The sequence below is a fragment of the Garra rufa genome, chromosome 1 (assembly GCF_049309525.1).
Source record: "Garra rufa chromosome 1, GarRuf1.0, whole genome shotgun sequence".
Classification (NCBI taxonomy): domain Eukaryota; kingdom Metazoa; phylum Chordata; class Actinopteri; order Cypriniformes; family Cyprinidae; genus Garra; species Garra rufa.
In genome coordinates, this window is record NC_133361.1 from 57820417 (window position 1) to 57844496 (window position 24080).

The 24080-nt window shown below is 37.7% G+C and overlaps 1 protein-coding gene across 1 annotated transcript in view; it reads right to left on the minus strand.

The window, feature by feature from the left end:
* cep112 (centrosomal protein 112) overlaps nt 1–24080 on the minus strand; it is a 192039-nt gene that overhangs the window by 6132 nt on the left and 161827 nt on the right. The window contains 2 exon segments of the mRNA XM_073834124.1: nt 1–67; nt 8745–8834. Of these exon segments, the coding sequence (XP_073690225.1) occupies nt 1–67; nt 8745–8834 (157 nt within the window).

A 24080-nucleotide genomic window follows, 5' to 3' on the forward strand; every position in this document is an offset into this window, starting at 1 on the left:
CCTGCTGCACCTCTGCGGGAATCAGGCCTTTGATCTTCGACTCACACTCCTGACGGACATGTGTGATCTACATGGGGAGAGAGGGGAAGAGTTTAAAAAATGTCCCGCCTTTAACAGACTGTCAAACACTGTGGTCAGTCCTCGGTAAACTAAAGCTGCAGCAAGAATACCGCTAACTAAGGCTGTCTGTCCAGCAAGTACAAACTACACACTTGAACATACAACTTTGGCAAGTTTGGTTAGGTCTCCCCTCTTCTTTCACACACTAAAGCAGATACACACTTTTTGTCAACAAACTGAGGACTGGACAAGACATGCTGCACTGGAGTCACGTCTACAGGGGTTCTAAGACAGCCCTTTCGAAGAAAAGAGAAAACTTTGCATTTCTCTAAGGCCAGACGAGCAACTGTCTAAATTTCAGAGAAGTTCACTTCCCCTTGTCATCCAAAATGTTCTTAACGAAAACATTTCAGGAATGTTCTCCATATAGTGGACTTCTATGATGCCCACACTTTTGACAAGCATTTAAGGTTAAAAAGTATATAAATTATCTTTTTTTTAAATAACTGATCATTTTTGTTAGATAAGACCCTTCTTCCTTGGCTTAGAGCCATTTAAAGCTGCATTTAAACTGCATTTTGGAAGTTCAAAATCATGGCCACCATAGAAATCCATTATATGGAGAGAAATCCTGAAATGTTTTCCTCAAGAAACATAATTTCTTCCCGACTGAAGAAAGAAAGGCATGAACATCTTGGATGACAAGGGGGAGAGTAAATTATCTGTAATTTTTTGTTCTGGAAGTGAACTTCTTTAATGATGTAGTTGTACATTACAAACCAAACTGACCAGGTCTTTTGGTGTGGTACACACAATTACACAAACGGCTGCATGCAGTATCTTTATATGTGGAGAACAAATCTGTGCTTGTTGGTTGTTGTGCCATGTCTGGTTATTTTCTGCAAACACATATTCACTATTAACTAAGAGTTTTCCCTCAATAAACTCCAAGTTTGCTGCTTATTGATTTTAATTAAGGTAGTTGTTGTAGTAGTTATGTTTAGATATTGGGTAGAATTAAGAGATCGGGAGTATGGTTATCTAGCATAAGGCATTAATATGTGTTTTATAGATACTAATAAACAGCCAATATGCTAGTAATATGCATTCTAATAAGCAACTAGTTAATAGTAAATACTAGTGTTCCCTAATTTAAAGTGTTAGCGAAACTTGTCACACAAAAAACCCCTATTTTACCTTCTGCTCATCTGAGCATGAGAAAAACATGGCAACACTGTGGATAAATGAGTGGCATATTCTAACTCTTTACAGTTACCATGCCTAATTTCTGACAAAACCTAGAAGTAAAAATAAACAGAAACAACTAATACCTTAGACTTATTGCAATTCTAATGATGCAGCCTCATTGTTTAAAAAATACAATGTGCACATTAAGGTCCCCGTAGTTCTGTATTGTAATTTTGGGCAAATTTTGCTGGTTTTTGAATGTGCCAATCTTTCTTGGTGTTCACCATCCTGACTTACTCATGTCAAGTTTAGTGAATGTGAGAATGTAAGACGATTTCTAGTCTTGGTCTTAAAGTGGTCATTGGATGCCCATTCTTCTTTCATCCCACAGTGAGCTGTAGACTAGGCCTTCGCCATTCCGGCAACCCCGCTCACTGCCCTCCTTTTCATTTGAGAAACTCCAATGTTATTGAGATGATGTGTCAATCAATCTACTTATTACTGAACAACTTCAGAGCTGAAGTGGCTGAAAATATAGATTATAATAAGTTTTTCCATTTGGTAACCAAAAACCAGATTCATTGTGAGAGGAGACTCCTGTCTGAATTATTTTATCCCGACATGAATTAGATAGATATAGATATCGAGACAACATCTGAGTGTCTGTAAGCTGACTGTATTTGGTCCGAGGGTCCTTGAGATCTAGCGGTAGATGTTGGACTCATAACAGCATGTTGTACCGCTCTACACTGGCCTCCAATCCCAAAGACTTTATCTCAATTACCCTCTTCATCATACACATTCCATGCAACAAAACTAGTACACACTACAGCAGACGCAGCCCTGCGTACTGTATCGGGAGGCCCACGTGTAATTGAAGTCGACATGCCATGAATGTTTGCCTTAGAGAGTGGGAGGTAAAGGCATCTGTGAGGGAAAGGAAACGGGGGAGTGGTTTTCATATAGAGCTAGACAGCTTTTTAAGAATAGGAGCGATCGTACAGTGCTGTGTCTGACTGATAGCCCATTGAGTACAACTTTAATTGCGCAACATATTCAGCACAAAATGTGCCAGGGAAAAGTGGCTCTTAGCATCTGAGTGCTAACAGCATGGCTAAATGGACTGGTAAAGGAGGTAGGCAGTGGGTTTACTAGTACTGGTGTTAATGTATGAGACTGTGGATGACACCTCAACAGCTGAACACTCACCTTTGGCAGTGTCATTGGTTAGAAGAGGTTTGGTCCTCATTTACATTGGTAGCCCAACTAGATTTTCTGAGAAAAAGGTGAGTGGTGTTTGCACATGCAATACTCACAACACTTTAATGTTATTATGGTCCCTGTAACCTGTTTCTACATCTGTCTTTAAGAAAGTATCCTAATTTAACCAAATTTCTCTCTTAATTAAATAAAATAATAAAGCTCTCTTTGGAAGGCTTCTCAAACAACAAAGATGTGATCATCACCAGTTCCTGGGAATTTTATAGCTTAATTGGTACAGCAACAGGGGGTTTGCTCAGATCAATAATCCTGAAAGTACGAAGGAAAGTGATGCTTGTCTTAGTGAACACCACTAAATATGTAGAAGTCACCCACTTAAAACAACAGTAATAATGATAAAAACATGAATGTCCCTTAGATTTCCTGTTATCATGTCCTTTCAAACCGGTAGGGCTTTCTTTCTTCTGCAGAATGCAAAATAAGATATTTTAAAGAATGTTTCAATTGCTTTTGTCCATACAATGAAAGTCAACAGGGTTCAAAAAAACATTGTCTGTCTGAAATATAATTTTCAGTGCTTAATTTGTAAAATCAGAAAGTGCTGGAAAGCTGGAATGCAAAGGAGCTGCAGGTACCAGAATGCATAATACAGAAAAACAAATGTAATTTCTTCATAAAATAATTGAGATCGGGCAAGAATAAAAAAAAAAGAGTAAATTCAAAATTATTACTCAATTTAAGCTTGTAGAGTTTAAAATGTAAACTTATAAGTCTATTTTACTTGGAATTGTTTGTTATTTTTACAAAGATTGTTTAAGTAAATATCAAAGTCATGATCCTATTGCTGTTTCTGAGATGTATCTTCTGAGATGTATCTTCTGAGATGTATCTTCTGAGATGTATTCACAACGTTTTATGGTTGCTTTTGTTGTTAGATTAAGTAACTTGCTGTTTTGTAACATCTAGAGTTAATTTTCTACTAAAATTACCCATTCATACTCAAAAATTATTCACTGGTTGTTACTGTCATTGTGTATCATGTGCCAAGTATTGAGGTCTCTGTGTTCATTTAGTTAGTAACTACACTGATTCAAAATACAACCTTAAAAACAATAAGGAGCCGTCTACTTGCTTACATACATTTTTGTAAGTGAACCACATGCTGTAATAGAATTTTTTCAGTGCTATGATGTTTGAGTAAAGTTTACAAACTGTGGCTGAGTGAATTGCACTTGAGGACTGCAGAGTAAACTTAAAATAATTAAGTAGAAATTACTCATTATACTCTAACTGCATGTTAAATGTACTTATTTCCTTTGCTAATTTTACTTAAATTAGTTAAGTAGATTTTACTTAATTCCATACTTAAATTTTACTTCAAAAATTGTGCGTGAAAAAACTTGCCAAATAAATATTAAGTACATTCACTGTTTTTTTAGTGTATGCCATGTACTCAAATTCCCACTTACCAAACTATACTGCTTTCAGACTTAAATTTCAAATCATTCTTGTAATGTAAATATTGTGACAATAAATACAAATAATTTTAGGCTACTCACATTCATTTACAAATTACACAATCACATAAATGATATATTTTTGTAAAGTAGTTTGGATGTTTGTGCCAGTCTTTTTAACATTTCTCACATAAGATATCAGACATTAATTTAATAAACATTTAATGATGAAATGTTTAGCTGCTTGCATCTAACTTTGCGCTATTTCACCGTTAAAACTGAAGCATCACGCTAAAATTCATGCCTGGATTATTTGAGATGATTAGCCGCCTCAATCATTTTGACAGTGGCGAGCACTGTTTTTAGACCACTGAGGTAGTCCAGAAAAAAACATTAACTTTTTAATTAACTTTTTTTTCATCCTAAAAACACAAAGCACAGCTACTAGCATATTAGCTGTTTATTAAACATATATTAATGGCTTATTCTGCATGACCATATTTTAGATCCCTTTATCCCACCCCATACCTAAACCTAACAACTACCTTATTATTAATAAGCAGCAAATTAGGAGTTTACTGAGGCAAAAGTCATAGTAACAGTTAGTTAATAGTGAGAATTGGTCTCCAAACTAATGTGACCAGAATATGAAGTACTAGGGATGTCATTCTGATTATTTTTAAGGAAACTATCCCTTTAAACATCCTTGACTGTGGCATGAAAGGCACTCAGTATATTTCCTGAACACAACCACTCATTTATACAGGTTTTCTTTTTCAATAAATTCTGACAGGTCCTTACAATCACAGCAGAAACACTGGGCCACTTTGAGGGTAAGGCTTTGTGCTTTATTTTTTGATTTACTTCCATCAACTAATGAACTGCACATAAAAGCTTCCAGATTTTACAACTGAACAATATGACTAGTGAACCATTTCATCTTCCTTTCCTTTTTAAAGCATATTCTTTGTTGTTTAATAAACCAATCTCTATTTTGAAGACAGCAGCAGTCTACTTTCTGAACCATTCTCACTTAAAATGACACTATTTCATCTATATATAGTCTTTAGATTGTGCCTGCATTTGACTTTGCGTGATGCAGGATGTGTCACTAGCTGGGGTTTTTGACAGCTGCCAGCTGAAAGCAGCAAGACCTCAGCACTTTGAATGTTCAAATAAAGTTTGTCATGTCGTCAGGAGCTTGATGTATGCTAATGAAGGGGTGGAGGGGAGGGAAAGAGTGCACAAGCGTTTAAAAAAAAAACACGGTAAAGTGACAAAAACATTGTCAGATGCACAAGGGAACATCAAAAACCTGCACCACTCACAAAGTTTGGCGTCTTAAAATTGGCGGTTCTGGAGTCAAGAGCACTAGTTGAGTAAGAAGCTCTCTGAATAGCACGCAAACTGAAAAGGAGGGTTTTCAAGAGGCTGGGAGCGATGTGAAAAGAAATTAGAGGTTGGAAGAGGCTCTTTATGAAGTTATGAGGCAGAAGTATGATTTATGAAGTGCCACTCCAGTGGAGTGGGGCTCCACAGTAGCACCGGTGCGGTAATGGGAAGCTAATGGAAAATGACGGCACTTACTCTACGGTGCGCTGGCAGTGGAGAGGAACAGATCTAAGGTTCAGGCATCTTTTCTGTGGAAATACACAGCCAATTCTAATGACCCTGTTATTGGCAAAGAAACAATACTAACTATACTGGTATGAAATGGATGAATTTAATTTCTTTATAGACCTTATGTGTCAGAGAAACAAGTGCACAGAAGTTTGTCTGTGAACTTCCATTTTTGCAGTAGCTCTATAGCAAACGTATTAAAAAACAAGAATTATTTTTTTGTAACATTTGGTCATACAGAAATTATATAATGCAGGTCCAATAAAGCATGCAAATATTTGAAAGGTGTGGGACTGCTAAATGCATCGTCTCTGACATCCCATGCTTACATCAAAAGTTCGGCTTCACCCTTACCAGTGAAGAAGGGAGATTGGCTAGATTAAGACTCAATGCCGCCACTGCAGTCGTCAGCACACTTAGCATGCAGCGAATGGCTCCCGTTTAACTAACATGTCAAATCCATCCTAATATGAAAATAACACCTTGCTGTGCCTCGGGAGGAAACCTCTCGGAGGACTCCGTAACTTAACTGTTTCGAAGGCTTTGTGTCTGTAATCGTCTCATCCTGCGTGCCAGCGAGACTGCGCAGAAACACGCTGCTGCCATGCCGACATTTCATGCCAAGCAGGCGTGGAGGGGCCCGGAGCAACCGAGCGAGGAACATCTGTTTGAAGTCTGGGCAAAAAGAGGGCTGTTTTTGCATGCCGAGGATTGCATTACAAAGACATGTCTTGGAAGATAAACTGGGGCAATATCACTGCACTGAAAAGAGAGCAGGCCTCTCAGCCTTTATTTCCACATATACTCTCTCTCTCACGAACACATGCACAGCGTTTGAGATGTGGAGTGCTGTGAGGGTTTATGAGGTGGGAGTAGATGTTCTTTGCAGGCGCTCTGTCTCTTAAGGAGGGCTGGGGTGGGCGATCACATTCCAAAGTGAAGGTCTTGTCTCCAGGGCTTGTTGAAGTCAGAATGAAATCCAAAAATTGACCCCTGAAATGTGTTACCCTCCTATTAAAGTTGGGTAGAAAGGAGAATTTTTGAAGTATTATCACGCTGCACTTTTCTATCCAACAATACTGCATAGTGACCATTAAATTCAAGATTTTATGGATTATTTTGTCCTTTAAAGGGCAAGTATGAAATGCCATGCCACGCTCATGCCACACACCATGTTCTCAAGCAGTAAAAAATGCAATGCGGAACAAAGAGGAAACTAACAACTCGTGGACAGACAAGACAGATCAGGTCACTTTAGGTGTGAAACAAAGTCTCAGCTTTCGAATTCTTTAATGTGTTGTGACAGATTGCTGTAGTGCCTCAGTACAGGCGCATGTGAACTGGTCATCTCTTTCTCTTTACTAGTTACAGCACAAGATAAACATGTGATAAACACAAGATAAATGTGCTTCACAACTCATTGTTCAAGCTGTTGTTCTGTCCAGCCTGGTCTTCCAGCCAGTTCTATCAAACCTATACAATTAATCCAGAATGCGGCTGCAAGATTAATTTCTAATGAGCCTAAAAGAACGCACGTCACACCTCTCTTCATCAATTTGCACTGGCTACCAATAGCTGCTTGCATATAATTCAAGGCATTAATGTTTGCCTACAAAACCACCACTGGCTCTTCCCCCACTTCATTCATCTAAATTCACCTAAATTCATTCATACTTCATGTGCTCTAGAAACTTGCGTTCTGCAAGTGAACGGTGCATTATTGTGAGGCACAAAATCACTTTCACATTAAATGTACCATCCTGGTGGAATGACCTGCCCAACTCAATCCGAACAGCTGAGTCCTTAGCCATCTTCAAGAATCGGCTAAAAGCACATCTCTTCCATCTTTATTTGACCCTCTAACTCTAGCACCCTCTATTCTAATTCTATTCTTAAAAAAGAAAAAAAAGCCCTTTTACTCTATTCATTTACTTACTGATTGTTCTCTTAAAAAAAACAACAACTAACACTATATTCTTTGTTCTTGTTGTATTCTATCTATTTTTAGGCATCTAACACTTGCTTATTCTATTCATTTTCTTTTTATTTATTATATAATTAAAAAAACCCTTGTTGATTTTGATTGCTTCCATTGTCCTCTTTTTTAAGTCACTTTGGATAAAAGTGTCTGCTAAATGTCTAAATGTAAACATGAATGAACATCAGAAGCTATCTTGTTTCAACCGTGGAAAGACGTCAATACACACTATTTTTCAAGTTCAAGTCCACCAATGTTAATCTACTCTCCTGTTTAGTTTGTCAGACAAAATGGCAAATTCGAGATATGGCTGGTCAGATCGCCTGTCAATCAAACTCACTGCGAATCAAACTATGACTTCTGCCTCAATAAATGATTAATTTTCTGCTTATTAATAATTAGTAAAGTGTTTTTTATGTTTAGGTATGGGGTCTGACTAAGGGATCTTAAATACGGTCATGCAGAATAAGGCATTAATATCTACTTTATAAGCACCTAATAAACAACCAATATGCTAGTAATATGCATGCTAATAAGCAACTAGTTAATAGTGAGAACTGGTCCATAAAATGAAGTTTAACATTTTGATTTCATATTGATATTATGATTAAAGCTTTTATTTAATCTTCAAGATATCTTCAACAAACAGCAAGACTGTAATCAATTGAGACACCATCTAGTTGTCCCTAATTGTCAGGTGTCTGGCCTATGTTCATCATAACACAGTCTGTCCACTAATCTATTGGCTCTCAGTCAAATAAAAGGCATCTTTGGGGCTCTTCCACTGAATACGGTGCCAACTCAGTGCAGTTGTTCCACTAGAGAGCCCGCCTGTAGTTGAACAGATACTTCAGCCCGGGGCACATCCCAACAACTGTCTGAGGAGCCCAGTAAAGGTCACCAGAGGTTTTCAGGACAAAAGGGTGTTTCTACACACATACCAGGTTTAGAGACCCTCCCCGAGCTATTAATCAGCTAATTAGCGTTCGCTCTCTTTTTTCTTTAACTCAAGGTCAAAATGGCCTGTTATTATTGAGAAATCCCTCTGAAATCGGGGACAGCATTCCTGGCCCAGGGCTCTGGCTCTTGAAGCCGGATCTCAAGGAATTTGTAAAATGTGTGTGGGGCATATCTGTGACTCAGTGAGAAGACGTGGCTTCTTCCTGGACCTCCAGGGGTTGTGGCACGCACTCTGGGGTCCAAGCCGTTTGTAATTTTACCTGCTCCTGGTATTCCAACTCGCGGCTCATCAGCTTCTTCTCCACTGCATGCAGCTGTCTTTGCAGAGTCTCCACACGTTCTTGAAGAACCTGAAAGGGAAAATTGTGAATTGAGTGTTAGATAAAGTACATTCCAGATGAAGGGATGAAGCATCACTGTCAATAAATCCGAGCATCAATCAAATCCATACCGATGGGTATCAAATACATCATAAACAGTTTGATCAGCTGAAAGCCTTTTTAGAAAAAAACAAAACAACAACTATTCATTCTTTTCAAGGGCCAAGTAGAAAAGGATTCTGGACAAGGTTTTTTTCTTTTGCAACTGCAGTAAAAATAGTTCCTGTCACTTTGAACCAAAGTTTCTAGCACAACTGTACACCTCAGTTCTGATTATCCACCATGAAAAGTAGGAAAAGATAGTACAGTAAAGTGGACATTGGGGCCTCGGCCATGTGATCTGTTTGGTGATATCATACAGGAAGTGGTAAACATCAATCAACAGGATGTTAGCAAAGCAGTGATTCACCTCAGAAGCCTTTTAAGACCCTTTTAAGAAATTGCAAAACAATTAAGTTTCATTCTCATCCTTAAATAAGGCACATGCTGGTCACATGGGAAGATAGTTTTTCATACACCATTCTATAACATTTAGAAAATGTATTACAACACCAATCTACAGAAAAAGCTTGTTAACATATGCCCACCCACATATGCATATCAACACATATTTAGCATTCAGAAACCTGACCTGGCCTGATGAAGGGGGTCATAGCAAAAACAGCTTATTTAATTGCAAAAGATGGGTGGAAAAAGTTTTTAGCGCAAGAACCCTTGAGTAACATTATAAGTGGACTTCTGCACAATAATCACTAAAGTTCCAGCATAGCGTTTTTTGGGTGACTGAGTGTGAGACATGGTAACAGTGAAAGCATTTTGTATAGTCATGTTCAAATTACACCTGTGAAGAAAGTCAAAAAGCTTCACACTAAAATGTGTGTGAATCCATATAGGTCAAATGATCTTTAGTAATAGTCTGGAGAGGTTAAAAATATAATGTAACAAATGTGCAATGCAATACTGCTCTCTTTTATGATGCAACAGAACCTTTAAAACACACACACACACACACACACACACACACACACACACACACACACACACACACACACACACACACACACACACACACACACACACACACACACACACACACACACACACACACACACACACACACACACACACACACACACACACACGTTGGGTTTACATGTTTTATGGGGACATTCCATAGGCGTAATAGTTTTTATACTGTACAAACCGTACTTTCTATGGCCCTACACCTACCCTACACCTAAACCTAGCCCTCACAGGAGATTGTGCACACTTTTACTTCCTCAAAAAAACTCATTGTGCATGATTTATAAGCCTGTTTCCTCATGGGGACCTGAGAAATGTCCCCACAAGGTCAAAATCTACTGGTATTCCTATCCTTGTGGGGACATTTGGTCCCCACAACATGATGAATACCAGGTACACACACACACACACACACACACACACACACACACACACACACACACACACACACACACACACACACACACACACACACACACACACACACACACACACACACACACACACACAAACAAACACCTCACTAATGCATAAGAGAAGCTAAAATACACCATAATTAAATATTTTTGTGACCATAATGGATATAATAATGAACAGACATATGGATTGAATGATTTTGCTTATCATCAAATGAATCTGCATTTTCATTTTCCATTCTCTCTTAGCTTCAATTGCATACAGACATTCCCACAAATGACTAGCTACTGGTCATTTTAATTCATAAAAAAAGTGGGAAATGGAAAAAGTCATATTTAATTCTCACTGAACTGACTTCAGTCAATCAAATGAAAACAAGTTTTTCCCTCCATTTTTTTTGGTGACAAGGTGAAAGTGTATGGTGTAATGATGGTGTAATGCAATGGAAAATGACTGCTGAATTGACCCAGGATCCAAAATAAGGCTAAAAACAGAAAGAAAGAAAGTAAGAAACAACAACAATATCATGACAACATAATAAAAATCTTTACCCTCCACTAATGTAATCAAAGAAAAACAAATGGTTTGTGTACTTCAGTGTTGATCATTTAACTAACAACAAAAAAAAAAACCTTAGCTGGACCTTAAAATAATATTGTGTATTAAATGAACTGTACTTCTGTCCTTTGCAGCCTCATTTTTATCATAAATACAGTGTCTACCTAATACCTAACGGCAGGTGTGGCAAAAAGTTAATTTTGGACCTTGAACAGATATAGAGGAAAGCTTTCATAATGTACAACAAAGCCATGACCTTCACTGTATACCAGTCCAGATCTAATGAAACACAACAAGCCAGTAACCCGAATGCCAGCAGACCCCAGAAATGTAACAGCCTTTGTGTGGTGATGTTTCCTGGAAGAGTGCTGACAGTTATGAGCCGAGTCTTTCATGTGGTTCCTAGCAGATTTACGAAACAGTTGAGTGCCGGGGTGGGGTGAGGGGTTGAAAATATCTCCGTCTTTGTCATAAAAGGACCCTGTCATCTGCGGCTCTCATTAATAAACAGCCTGAATGAGTCATTGTGGGTGATCCCTTTGTCCCGATGTTCTCCTGAAGAGCACATCAGGTCCTTCCAGACGGGATAAAGGTCACTGGCTAAGCCAGTACGAAGGTGAGGGAGGCCAGGAAAGACAAGCTCCTAAAGTGGATTTGTGTACCGACGCTCTACAGGCTCCATTTCATTTGATCTCCTGGGACAGAGAGAGCACTCAAAGGGCCACTTCACCACGAGCCGTAGGTCTCCCTGACTCCCAGGTTCCACTTGATCGAGGATACACCTTGATACCGCCTTGTGTTTTGCCTTGAAACCTTCCGAAGGGCAGAGGGAAGCATAGCAACCTCACAGCTGTTGTTCCTCTCTGCGTGAACGTGTGATTTTCTATGGTGAATCTCTCCAAACAGGGTCCAGATGGCCAGGGCGATACGCTCTTTATCAGCCAGCCAGAGCGGGATCAATCTAAACAAGCGGCAAACGTGGAACATTTGATTTCCTGGGGGCAAGGGAAGGGGGATTGAATGGAGAGAGAAAGGCATGGCAATGGCCTTTATTCTCTCACTTTCTTGTCTTGGCCCTCTTGGTTTTCTTCAACAGCTGTTTATCCCCATAGATTACTAAAACACACACTCGTGCACAACTAATACGCCGTTCACACACGTACGGACCTGCATAGATGTGGAAGTGCAAGTTCTGAGCTGAAAAGCTCACTCACACTCAAAGGTGAGACCTGAGTCACTTTTCTTGGGTGGTCCACCTCAAACGATAAGGCAAGTATGTCTCCCTCGGGTAAAGGCAATAGAAAAGAAAAAAGAAAAGAGAAAAGAGAGGGCCTCTTTAAACTGCAGCCCATGTTTTGTTAGCACTAGCCGGCTCTTCATGTGGAATTTCTATTTGTAGTGTGCTGCTTTAAGAAGTTTTCCAAGCGTCAGATTAAAGAGATCCGTTAATGACAACAAGCCAGAGCACTTTAAAACTATAGAAGTGCAATTCTGGCCCAGAGGCCTGTGCAAACATCAATGTGTCCGTGTGAGAGAGCGAGCTTGCACGGCTAAATTACAGACGCTCGTCCCTTCCCTTCGCTCTGTCTTCCAGCTGCGCACATGTGAGGTGGATGATGACAGCAGGGAATGTGGATGTGGTGGATATAATGTCTTTAACCTGACTATTGAATGATGGATGTGAGGAACACTTTTGCATGCAACAACTTATTTATTAAGAGCAGATAAACTTTAATCTCTTAAAGTTTATCTAAGTCAACATGAAATTTAAATGAACTATGTACACTCTTAAAAATAAAGGTGCTTCACAATGCCACAGAAGAACCTTTTTGTCTAAATAGTTCCATAAAGAACCTTCAACATCTGAAGAACGTTTCTGTTTCACAAAAGGTTCTTTGTGGCGAAACAAAGTTCTTTAGATTATAAAAGGTAAGAAAGAGATGGTTCTTAAAGAACCTTTGACTGAATGGTTCTTTGTGAAACCAAAAATGGTTCTTCTATGGCATCACTGTAAAGAACCTTTTAAAGCAGTGTACCTTCGGTCACACTTTATTTTAAGTTCCAGTTCTCGCTATTAACAAACCATTAACTACGGCTCTTGCCTCAATAAACTCCTAATTTGCTGCTTGTTAGTAAGGTAGTTATTAAATTCAGGAATTGGTTAGGATTAGAGATGTAGAATATGGTCATGCAGAATAGGTGCTTTATAAGTACTACCAAACAGCCAATATGTTAATAACAGGCATAGTAACTAGTTAATAGTGAGAAGTGTTACCTACTAAACTGTAGGACCAATTCTCGCTATTAAATAGTTGCTTATTAGCATAGCATACTGGCTGTTTATTAGTACTTATAAATTGCATATTAATGCCTTATTCTGCATGACCATATTAGATCTGTTAACCAAACCCCATACAAGGAGTTTATTGTGGCAAAAGTCATAGTTAACAGTTAGTTATTCGTGAGAAATGTAAAAAAAAAAATTGTATAAAATAAAATTAAAAACAAATATAATACGTAACAAGAAAATGTGAGTGTTGTTTGTCCAGATGTGTTATGCGTGATTGCTGTTTAGTGGGTGATTTTTTGTTGTTGCTGTGTGGTTTCTCTGAGCTTTAGCTGATTTGTTGCTATGCAGTTGCTGGTCTAAGTCAAAAGAGCCACCTTCAAGTCCTTTTGTGATTTGTTTATCCGTTTGCTATGGTATGCAAAAAGAGGAGAGACATATTCTCTTCTGGCAGCACCCCTGTGACTCTTTATGAGGCAGATATAGGGTTTGTAAAAGCAGTGTTTGAGCTACACAGGGCTTGCTTTATTTCCTTTCTGCTTTGGTGTTTTGTGGTTCTGACACAGTGACTGCTGCTTTCAAACAATAACTGTTCAATACCATCCACAACTCTCCCGTGCCAAGAGCTGAGCATGCCAACACGTCCTTCACAAATCCTTCAGCAAACTACAAACACACAGAGCAGTCTGTGGGAGAAAAAAGGGTCCAGTGCAGTGTGCGGTGTAATTAAAACAGACCTGATCCTTGGAAGTCTTTTGAGAACGGGAAATGGAAATATGAAAGCAAATTACTTTAACTGCCCTTGTGTAACAGATACTATATACTACTAGATTTAAAAGAGAAAGACTGTTTTTTTAAGTACTCAAAAAAATAAATAAAAAAAAAATAGTAACAAAAAAACAGAAAAAAAATTAAATGCATGGTTAATGATTTAAAGTGTATGATGTGTAAATATCCCTAAGCCATAAGCAATTCAACAAGAAGTATTACAGCATTCTGAGGAGAGGTCACATTTCATTTTAAGGTCCAGTTCTCAACTATTAAATACAACTTTCGTCTCAATAATCTCCTAATTAGTGCTTACTAATAGTTAATAAGGTAGCTGTTAAGTTTAGGTATAGGGTAGGATTAATGATGCAGAATATGTGCTTTACTAGTACTAATAAACTGCTAATATTCTAGTAATATGTAAGTATTTAATTAATAGTGAGAATTGGTCCCTAAACTAAAGTGTTACCAGGTGGTCTACTACCCTCTTATTTTAGCACGTCAAATGATAAAATAAGCTAGAAAATTCCACATACTCATACTAAAGTATGAGTCTGCACTGTAAAAAGTTGTCACCAGTTTCAACTTAAAAACATAAGTTCAGCAGCTGCCTTAACATTTTAAGTTAAATCAACATAAAACTACAAGTAATTTCAACTCATAAGTTAAATCAACTTAAAAGTACAAGTCATTTTAACTAATTTTATTGTCATGAGTTGAAATAACTTAAAGTTTTAAGTTGATTTAACTTAAAATTTTAAGGCGGCTGCTGAACTTAAGTTTTTAGGTTGAAACTAGTGAAATCTTTTTACAGTGTGGATATACCAGAATATTATTAAAACTTAGGGGTGGGCTCTTTTAACTGCATAAAAAGCACTAAAAGCCACTCTGATCACCTGCTGAAAATGTAAAACATTCTGTAAGTAAGACCCTTCTATAAGTTAAATCTATATACTACTTGATATGCATAACCTCACAGCTTTAGATTCTCTGAAGCACAAACAAGGAAAAAGAAATGGAATGAATATATTCATTCTTTATTAGTCTTACGTATACAAAATTATACATCGCCTATACTGGTCTAAGGTTAAGTTGGCTAAGATTAGGAATGATGTAGATCCTACATGTGATTGATGCAAAAATCACCAGCCACTTTATATTATACATTCTGTTCATGCCTATTGCTATTAAATTACTTTTTTTTTAATCTTTAACTTATTCCAAAAATGTGTGCTCAACTAATTGTTAACTATTTTATTGCAGCATTTGGATTAATTAGATTACTTAGTTAGGTGTTATTGATTTTTATTCATATGTTGCCAGAAGGCAAATTTTGGTCAAATGGAATTATGGCGCTTTTCCACTACACAGTACCAGCTCGACTCGGCTCGCCTCGGCTCGACTCGACTCGGCTCGACTCGGCTCTGTTTGGTTTTCCACTGTGTAAAAGTTGTACCTGTACCTCCACAATAGTACCTGGTTGTCATAGCGACGCTGCAAGAAACTGCCGTGATGTAATCTTCTACGCGACACACACCCGCTGTCTGCACCTCCTCGTTTGACCACGGCGTATTCTTCCGAGTTGCCATAATATGTAATGGATTGGATATGTCACGCAATCTCTGGCCAAACTTTTTAAAAATGGCGGGGTTATTCTGGATACTATTGCTGGCGCGTGCAATGATGACGCAGTGAATAGTGACGATTCTCTCTGACCAATCAGCAGTCTGCTGTGTTTTCACGTCACATTTTAGTATCGCCTTAGCTCGCCTCAGCTCGCTTGGAACCTCACCGGAGGTGGTACGAAAAAAAGTACCTGGAAGCCGGTACAGGTACAACTTTTACACAGTGGAAAACCAAACAGAGCCGAGTCGAGTCGAGCCGAGGCGAGCTGAGGCGAGCTGGTACTGTGTAGTGGAAAAGCGCCATTAGATTAAGGATGTTAGGTATCATGTACAGTTTTTATTAAAAAAATTTCTGGAGATTCTTTAAAACCTGTCAATTTGTCTAAATGTATGCTATGTTTTTTGTTTTCTTTTTTTGTTACTACTTTTGTTACTTTTTTTGTTCTGTTTTTTGGTTTGTTGGCTTTTTCTTTTTTGTTACTTTTAATTGCTACTTCTTTTAATTACATCTGCTACATGCATCTTTATTGCTTCCTCAATAAAAGACCTTGAACAAAACGGTGCTCTGAACACCTTTGCAACTGCACAGACAAACAGCACTTAAATTTTCTTCTGATATTTCTTTGATTTTCTTTTTCTTTTTTTAAATAAGGACACTAAATGTGTTAAGACTAGTGGTGATGGGCCGTCTGACAGTGTGTAATGTACAGAAGTGTGTGGGGGTGAGAGCTGCACTTTTGAGGCTTGACTTTCTCACACAGGCCACTGGGACGTTATCACATGCTGCTTCCTGTGATATGGGGTTCAAAGGGTTCTGGGAATCTGCCCCATCCCTCATCCACTCATTTATCAGCTACCCTCTTCCCAAACCCCCTCCACACACACACACACACACACACACACACACACACACACACACACACACACACACACACACACACACACACACACACACACACACACACACACACACACACACACACACACACACACACACACACACACACACACACACACACACACCAAGGCAAACCTTATGAAGGTTATCTTACTCAAATCTCACCAAATCTGCTAACTCATCATTCCTGTGGCTGTAAGAGTCTGTGTCAAACCTCAACCATATGACAGCAGATGACTGAACGAGAGCCACTCACAGCTCAGAGGTCATGGCAGGGTCAGAGAAAGAATGAGGGAATAACAGGACGTATTTGTTCCAGACGCCATGGGCTTGAACTTGAGCAGACGGGGGAAAAAAACAAGATGGGTAAATGACATTACAGCTCAAGGGTTAGTTCACCCAAAATTGACAATTCTGTCATCATTTACTCACCCTCATTTTAGACCTATATGAGTTTCTTTCTTTTACAAAACACAGAAGAAGATATTTTCAAAAATGTAATAAAAATAAGTAAAAAATAAAAGAGCACCTCTACTCAACAAGTTGGATGATTTGAGGAATCATTTATGTCCGGAGCACAAAAGGAGTAAGATAAGTAGACAGTTAAATATAAAACTAAGTATGAACAATAGCAATAGCCCTTAGCAAATACCACTAACTATAGTTTTTTTGTAGTTGAGACTATAGTAATTATGTTCAATTTTGAAAGATTAATTGATTGTTGCTGGAATGAAAACAACCGTAAGCAGTTAAATTAGTGTGCTACTGAAATAGTGATGAACATTTAGTGGCATGTGAGTCAGTACTGATACCTGTGCACACACGTATATGTGTATCTGAGATCTGTCAGCAGAAACCAGACAAAATCAATTAAAATCTATTTTAACAGTGCTTTTCACAATACACATTGTTTTAAAGCAGTTTCACAGTTTTATGTCTTAATATATTCAAGCCTTATAGTTGCATGTAACAGATTAGAGATGGGTGATAACATAGTTTATACTGTGAAACAATGTGAACAATCAAGTATTTGAGATCTTCTATAGTATACATCACTTTATGAGTATACTGTATGCAAATAAAGTTTGATATACTGTACTTAAATATCCAACTTTTATTTTGAGCTGAACAATAACATAGCTTATATTTAGCAATAATATAAAAAATCAAGCAGGTGAGAAAAAGCAGTTGAGAAACACTCCTGTACTCTCACATCTTCTCCTCTATCTGTCTGTATTTTAATAAAGCCGCTGTTGTATGACTCAGAGAGGTAACGCATGTCAGGACGCATTCTCACATTGGACGTGTTTTAACGTGTTGCTGCTGCCTTACACACATCTTGCAGCACACACTCGAAGTGTGTGTGTGTGTGTGTGTGTGTGTTTAAGATAGCCTTGAGAATACACACATCAACCCCCAACCTCAAATGAACACATGAGCACACATGAAAGAACCAATTACAGGCAGGACTAGCAGTGGAGGGCTGCACCTGCACAATGGAAAGTATAATTTCTACATGTGCTTCATCATCTTCTGCAGTCTAGATTTTTACATATTCTGAAGAAAATGTGGTGATTGTCTTTGCAAAACTGTTTTTGGTGGTTGACAATGCATTTATACGTAGCTGCTAGTCTGGGCAACTGTGCCAATCTCAGAGTGTGGTATTTTTTCACCAACAAAACTCATTGGTTTTCTCAGAAGCTCAAACCTGTGTGTCCCCTGGATGTTCCTACACTCTTAAAAATAAAGGTGCTTCATGATGCCATAGAGGAACCTTTTTTGTCTAAATGGTTCCATAAAGAACCTTTAACATCTGAAGAACCTTTCTGTTTCACAAAAGGTTCCTTGTTGTGAAAGAAGGTTCTTCAGATTATAAAAAGGTAAGAAAGAGATGGTTCTTTAAAGAACCTTTGACTGAATGGTTCTTTGTGGAACCAAAAATGGTTCTTCTATGGCATCGCTTTGAAGAACCTTTTAAAGCACCTTTACTTTTAGGGTGTAGGGTCAAGTAGTGTGTAGGGTCAAGTAGCTCTTGTAACCTTTCAGTAACCAGCCTAGAGCTTTCACGGTTACACTACACCACAGCAGCCCCACTGGACTGGGACATGATGCAGGATGGGAAGGAATAATGGGGTGGTGTAGTTTATTGATCGAAATCTGGGCTGGTTAATGAAAGGTTGTAGGTTTAAACTTCCACTATCACCATTGAGTTCTTGACCATGACACTAAACCTCAGAGGACAGCAGGACAGCAGTTCCCAACTGGTGTGCCATGTCTCAAAATTGTGTGGCAAAGCTGTTCTTATAGTATACAAAATAGTGCTTGTGTAGCAATTGTATTTTATTTAGTGATTTGGCCCACATTCATGAAACAATCTTGTCAAATTAGGCAGAAAGTGCATTCAAGTTCTCCTGGGAAAGTTTACTAAAAAAAAAACATATTGAGAGGACCTGTTGCCTCAACTTCAAATACATGGTTGCAGAAATTCAAATTTAAATAAACCTTTCAAGCTGCAGACATTATTTTGTTGCGTTCAGTTGACATAATGTTGAATGTTACGATAAATGATTGTTGACTGTTAGTAACTCAATTAAACTATATACTCTGAAAATTGGGTAGTGGGTTTCGAGTTCCCATAATGCTTTGCATAGGACTGGATTGAAACATTGAAATTAAAGGAGTAGGTCATTTCCAGAACAAAATCTTCACAGATAATGTTCTCACCCCGTTGTCATCCAAGATTTTCATGTCTTTCTTTCTTCAGTTGTAAAGAAATTATGTTTTTTGAGAAAAATATTTCAGGAATTATCTCCATATAGTGGACTTCAATGGTGCTCGTGAGTTTGAACTTCCAAAATGCAGTTTAAATGCAGTTTCAAAGGGCTCTAAACAATCCCAGCCAAGGAATAAGGGTCTTATCTAGCAAAATGATCTGTCATTAAAAACAAAACAAAAACATTTATACACTCTTAACCTCAAATGCTTGTCTTGTATAGATCTACGTGCACTCCTGTTCAATACAGTTAAAGTATGTAAAAAAACTCCCATCTCATTTCCTCCTCCAACTTCAAAATCATCCCACATTGCTGTAGACGATGTACCGATGGTAAAACAGCGATGTATGGCGATTTGAAGTTGGAGGAGAAAATAAGATGAGAGTTCTTCGACATACCCTAACTATCTTGAACGGGTCTGCACAGAGTACGCATACGCATGGCAGAGTTAGACAAGACGAGTATTTGAGGTTTAAAAGTTTATACATTTAATTTTTTTTTTACAAAATGACTGATCGTTTCGCTAGATAAGACCCTTATTCCTCAGCTGGGATTGTTTCTAGCCCTTTGATGCGGCATTGAAACTGCATTTTGGAAGTTCAAACTTGCAGGCACCATAAAAGTCCACTACATAGGTATAAGTCCTGAAATGTTTTCCTCAAAAAACAGAATTTCTTTATGACTGAAGTAAGGGTAACACTTTATTTTAAGGATCAGGAATTAGACAGTAATTAATGACTAATAACTGCATTTGTAAGTCACTAGTTATGGACTTGTATGCCATTACAAGCTATTTATAAGGCCTTTATTGGTTGTTGTCTTATTTTTGTCTTTTAGACCCGTTATACTTGTTTCTGTCCTAACAGTGTATTAATTAGCTAAACATAAAACAAACTAATAGCTTGTATTGTGTGAATTACACACTTTATAAGTTCTCAATATACTATGTGAATGTGTAGCTTATAAGTATAAAATAAATATAGAATAGGCATTTCATCACCGACATTTCAATTAACAGAAAAACACTTTTACACAAAAGCAAAGTCTTTCTAGCAGTTGTTCCATACTAACAAATGCTTTAAAAACTAAATATTCCCCATTCCCTGAATTTATTAATAGCTAACAAGCAAATTTCTCACTAATACATTCAGTATTACTTCAGATTATGTTCCCTATTCTAAAGCAGAAAAGCGACATGAAAGTTTGCAGATGTGTCTCATCTGTAGTTTGTTCTCTTGTTGAACCATCAAACAATAAAGACAGAATTCTTCACTGCAATCTTTCATGTCTCTTTTCTACTTTAGAATAGGGAACATAATCTGAAGTAATACAGCATTTATTAGTGAGAAATGTGCTTGTTAGCTATTAATAAATGAAGGGAATGGGGAATATTTTGTTTATTAATCATTTATTAGTATGGAACAACTGCTAGAAGACTGCTTTTGTGTAAAAGTGTTTTTCTGTTAATTTAAATGTCTGATGAAATTCCTATTCTATATTTATTTCATACTTATAAGCTACACATTCACATAGTGTACTGAGAACTTATACAGTTTGTGATTCACACAATGCAAGCTATTAGTTTGTTTTATGTTTAGCTAATTAGTACACTGTTAAGACAGAAACAAATATAAAGGGTCTATAAGACCAACATAAGACAACAGCCAATAAAGGCCTTATAAATAGCTTGTAATGGCATACAAATCCATAACTAGGCATTTACAAATGCAGTTATTAGTCATTAATTACTGTCTAATTCCTGATCCTTAAAATAAAGTGTTACCGAAGTAAGAAAGAAAGGCAGACATGAACATCTTGAATGACAATAGACATAGTAAAATAAAAGACTTGTTAGTGTTTAATGCTGTTATGTTTGACACTTGAAAGAGTTTCTGTTATGTTGACGTTTTTGTGGTTACCATTGTGCTGAAGAGTAAACCACATTAAAGTAAACACTATTGACTCTATGGGCAATGACAGTGCTAATGCTAGTGACAAGTAACATCTTACTTGTTTATTAAATACACATGCTAAATAAGTCACTAAATAAGTCACTCACAAATAACTAACTATTAAATACAACTTTTGCTTCAGTAAACTCCTAATTACTGCTTATCAATATTAAGGTAGTTTTCAAGTTTAGGTATGGGGTTGGATTAAAGGATCTAAAATATAGTAGAATAAGGTATCAATATGAGCTTTATAATACATGCTAATAAGCAACTAGTCAATAGTGAGAATTAGTCTTTTTGATAACGATTGATAGCATAATTTGGTTCCAAGACCACAACTCCATTAGTTGGAGCAATTTTTTGAGTAATCAACTTAAAAACACATGTTAATGTTACAAATTATTAAGTTCTTCTAACTCACTCTGGTTTCATTATAATTTTTGGTAACACTTTAGAATAGGTGACATTTATTCACTATTAACTACGACTTTTCCCTCAATAAATTCCTAATTTGTTGCTTATTAATAGTTAGTAAGGTAGCTGTTAAGTTTAGGTATTGGGTAGGATAAGGGATGTAGAATAAGGTCATGTAGAATAATGCATTAATATGTGCTTAATTAGTACTAATAAATGGCTAATATTCCAGTAATATTAAATATTCCAGTAAAAGTAAAAATTATAAATAAAGAACATACCTCAGGTGTGTTTTTGCTTTTTTATATTATTATTATTAAATTAATGAAGGTGCTTTAAACAGAATCATTATATATTCATAATTGTACTAATACAGTATTTTGTACATGTTATATTGTGACTATGACTCAAAACACTATAACACTGGGAATTCTTAACTCTGGATCTTAACTCTAGCTCCAACCCTAATAAAAAATACCTGAACAATTCAATTACAGTCTTCAAGTAAGTAAGCTAAACTCTGCAGGAAAGTGGAACCTGAGGGCCAGAGTAACATGCACGGGTTGCATGCCATGCCCTCATCCTCAATACTATGAATATTTATTTATCAATTATGGGTTATGCAGTTGTGGTTTTCAATGTTTTGAAACCATTCAAATTTGAGAGACACTTTCCTTCTAAGTTTGTAATAATAAGAGCACAGCAAGTTTTTGAAAAAAAAAACAAACAAAACAAAAAAAACAAAACAAAACAAAACACTCTAATTAAATTATTAATAAAAAATAATAAATTAACAAAAAAAAAAAGTCACACTCCTACTATAGATCATGAGAGGGCTAATAAACATAAAGCTAGCAGTGACGACAAAGCATGAACATATCTTATGTTGTGTTCCTGTACGTTATAAATAGAAAATCCAGCATCAGAATGACACATGCCACATGCGGCCCGGATGCATGTGGCACTGCGAGATTTGTCGCATGCTGTGTGAGTGATGTCAGAGCAAGAGTGCAGCATGGCAGGGCTCCTGTGGTGATGGAGGCACTGATCAAAGTGCTGCGGTTTGACACTGGAGGTGGGGAGCTATTGTTGATGTCACAGCCAGGCATGGCAGCAGAAGTTGAGAGCAAAGCCAGGCTTAAACAGCAGCTGTGCATGATGGGACTGCTGGGTTTAAGCAGGGGGTTGAAACCGGACCAGCACACGCGCCCTTCCCTGTCATCTGTGTGCAGGAACACAACTGCACCAAGGTGAGTCACAATGCGGCTGAACGGCTTTGATCACAGATACGTATCTGGAAGGACGTCTGCAGTCATATCTACAAACTAGTTGTTGCAGCATGTGCTATTGCCAATCAGACAGAAGAAGAAAAACAGTAAACAGCAGGACATCAAAAATATGCAGTTGCTCTGTTCGAACGGCAAGACAGCAGCCTACCTAGGCAACATTTTAAGGCATCATAGACGTGCTCGGAATGTAAAGGCCTTTACAGACAGTAGGCTGCATTTCAGGACGCATTCTAAGGTCACATGACACGTATGCATTATCGATACAGCAACACCAGAGTGCATTGGCACAATAGCCACTTTTCCACTGTTGGGCCAGTGCGAGCCAGTGCTAAGAGCGTGCCGGGCGGGGCCAATGGCCTCGAGTCGCAAGCACCAAGGCCAAAAGTAAGCTGCGTTTCCACTATCGAGCCAGTAGCCTCGCTGTGCAAACCTAAAGCCCGCCCTTTACACACCTCATTGGATCAAACGTCACGAAACTCCTCCCCTTTCAGCGGGGAGATTGAAAGTAAATCAGGTAGGCCACCATAGTGTGATTATCGAACGAACAAAATGGAGAGATCCGAAGCGGCTGTTTGTTTGCTCCTTTCGGTGTTTTCTTGGTGGAAAATGAGGCAGCGATGCGAAGATGGAAGCTTATGTTAGCTGCAAGGCGAAAAAAAGAATAATACAGCGAATGCAGAAACGCCTTGTAATGTTGGCGATGTCTGTTCTGATGCAAGAAATGCTCTGCAACAGTTGTTAATGCAGCAGCAATATTTGTAATATATTACATTAATAAATCACGTGAAAAGAAGCTTTGTTTTTATGACCTACACTCTATCTTTCGTCTAACTTTGTATCACATAAAACTAAATGTTGCATCTACACCCTACTGCAAAAAATAACGACACCTTTGTACTTATAGTATAATCTTTTATGCCTTTATTTAGGTACAGATACAGTGTATGTTAAATGTTATCAAGGTGTGTTGGTGAGTTTTTGGGGGGTTTCTTTGGACGATGTAAATCACCTTATACATCAGATCTCATTTTTATAGGATCTTACTTGCATTTGTCCAAATTTAAATAAGAGTATACTCATCAGACATGCGTTTAAATAATGTTTTCATCACATAGTTGTCTGTAACAACAGTTAATGGTGCAACTATTAATATAGGACCTGATTTACACAGGACAAAAAAGGTGCTCCATCAGATAACCATTTAAGTAATG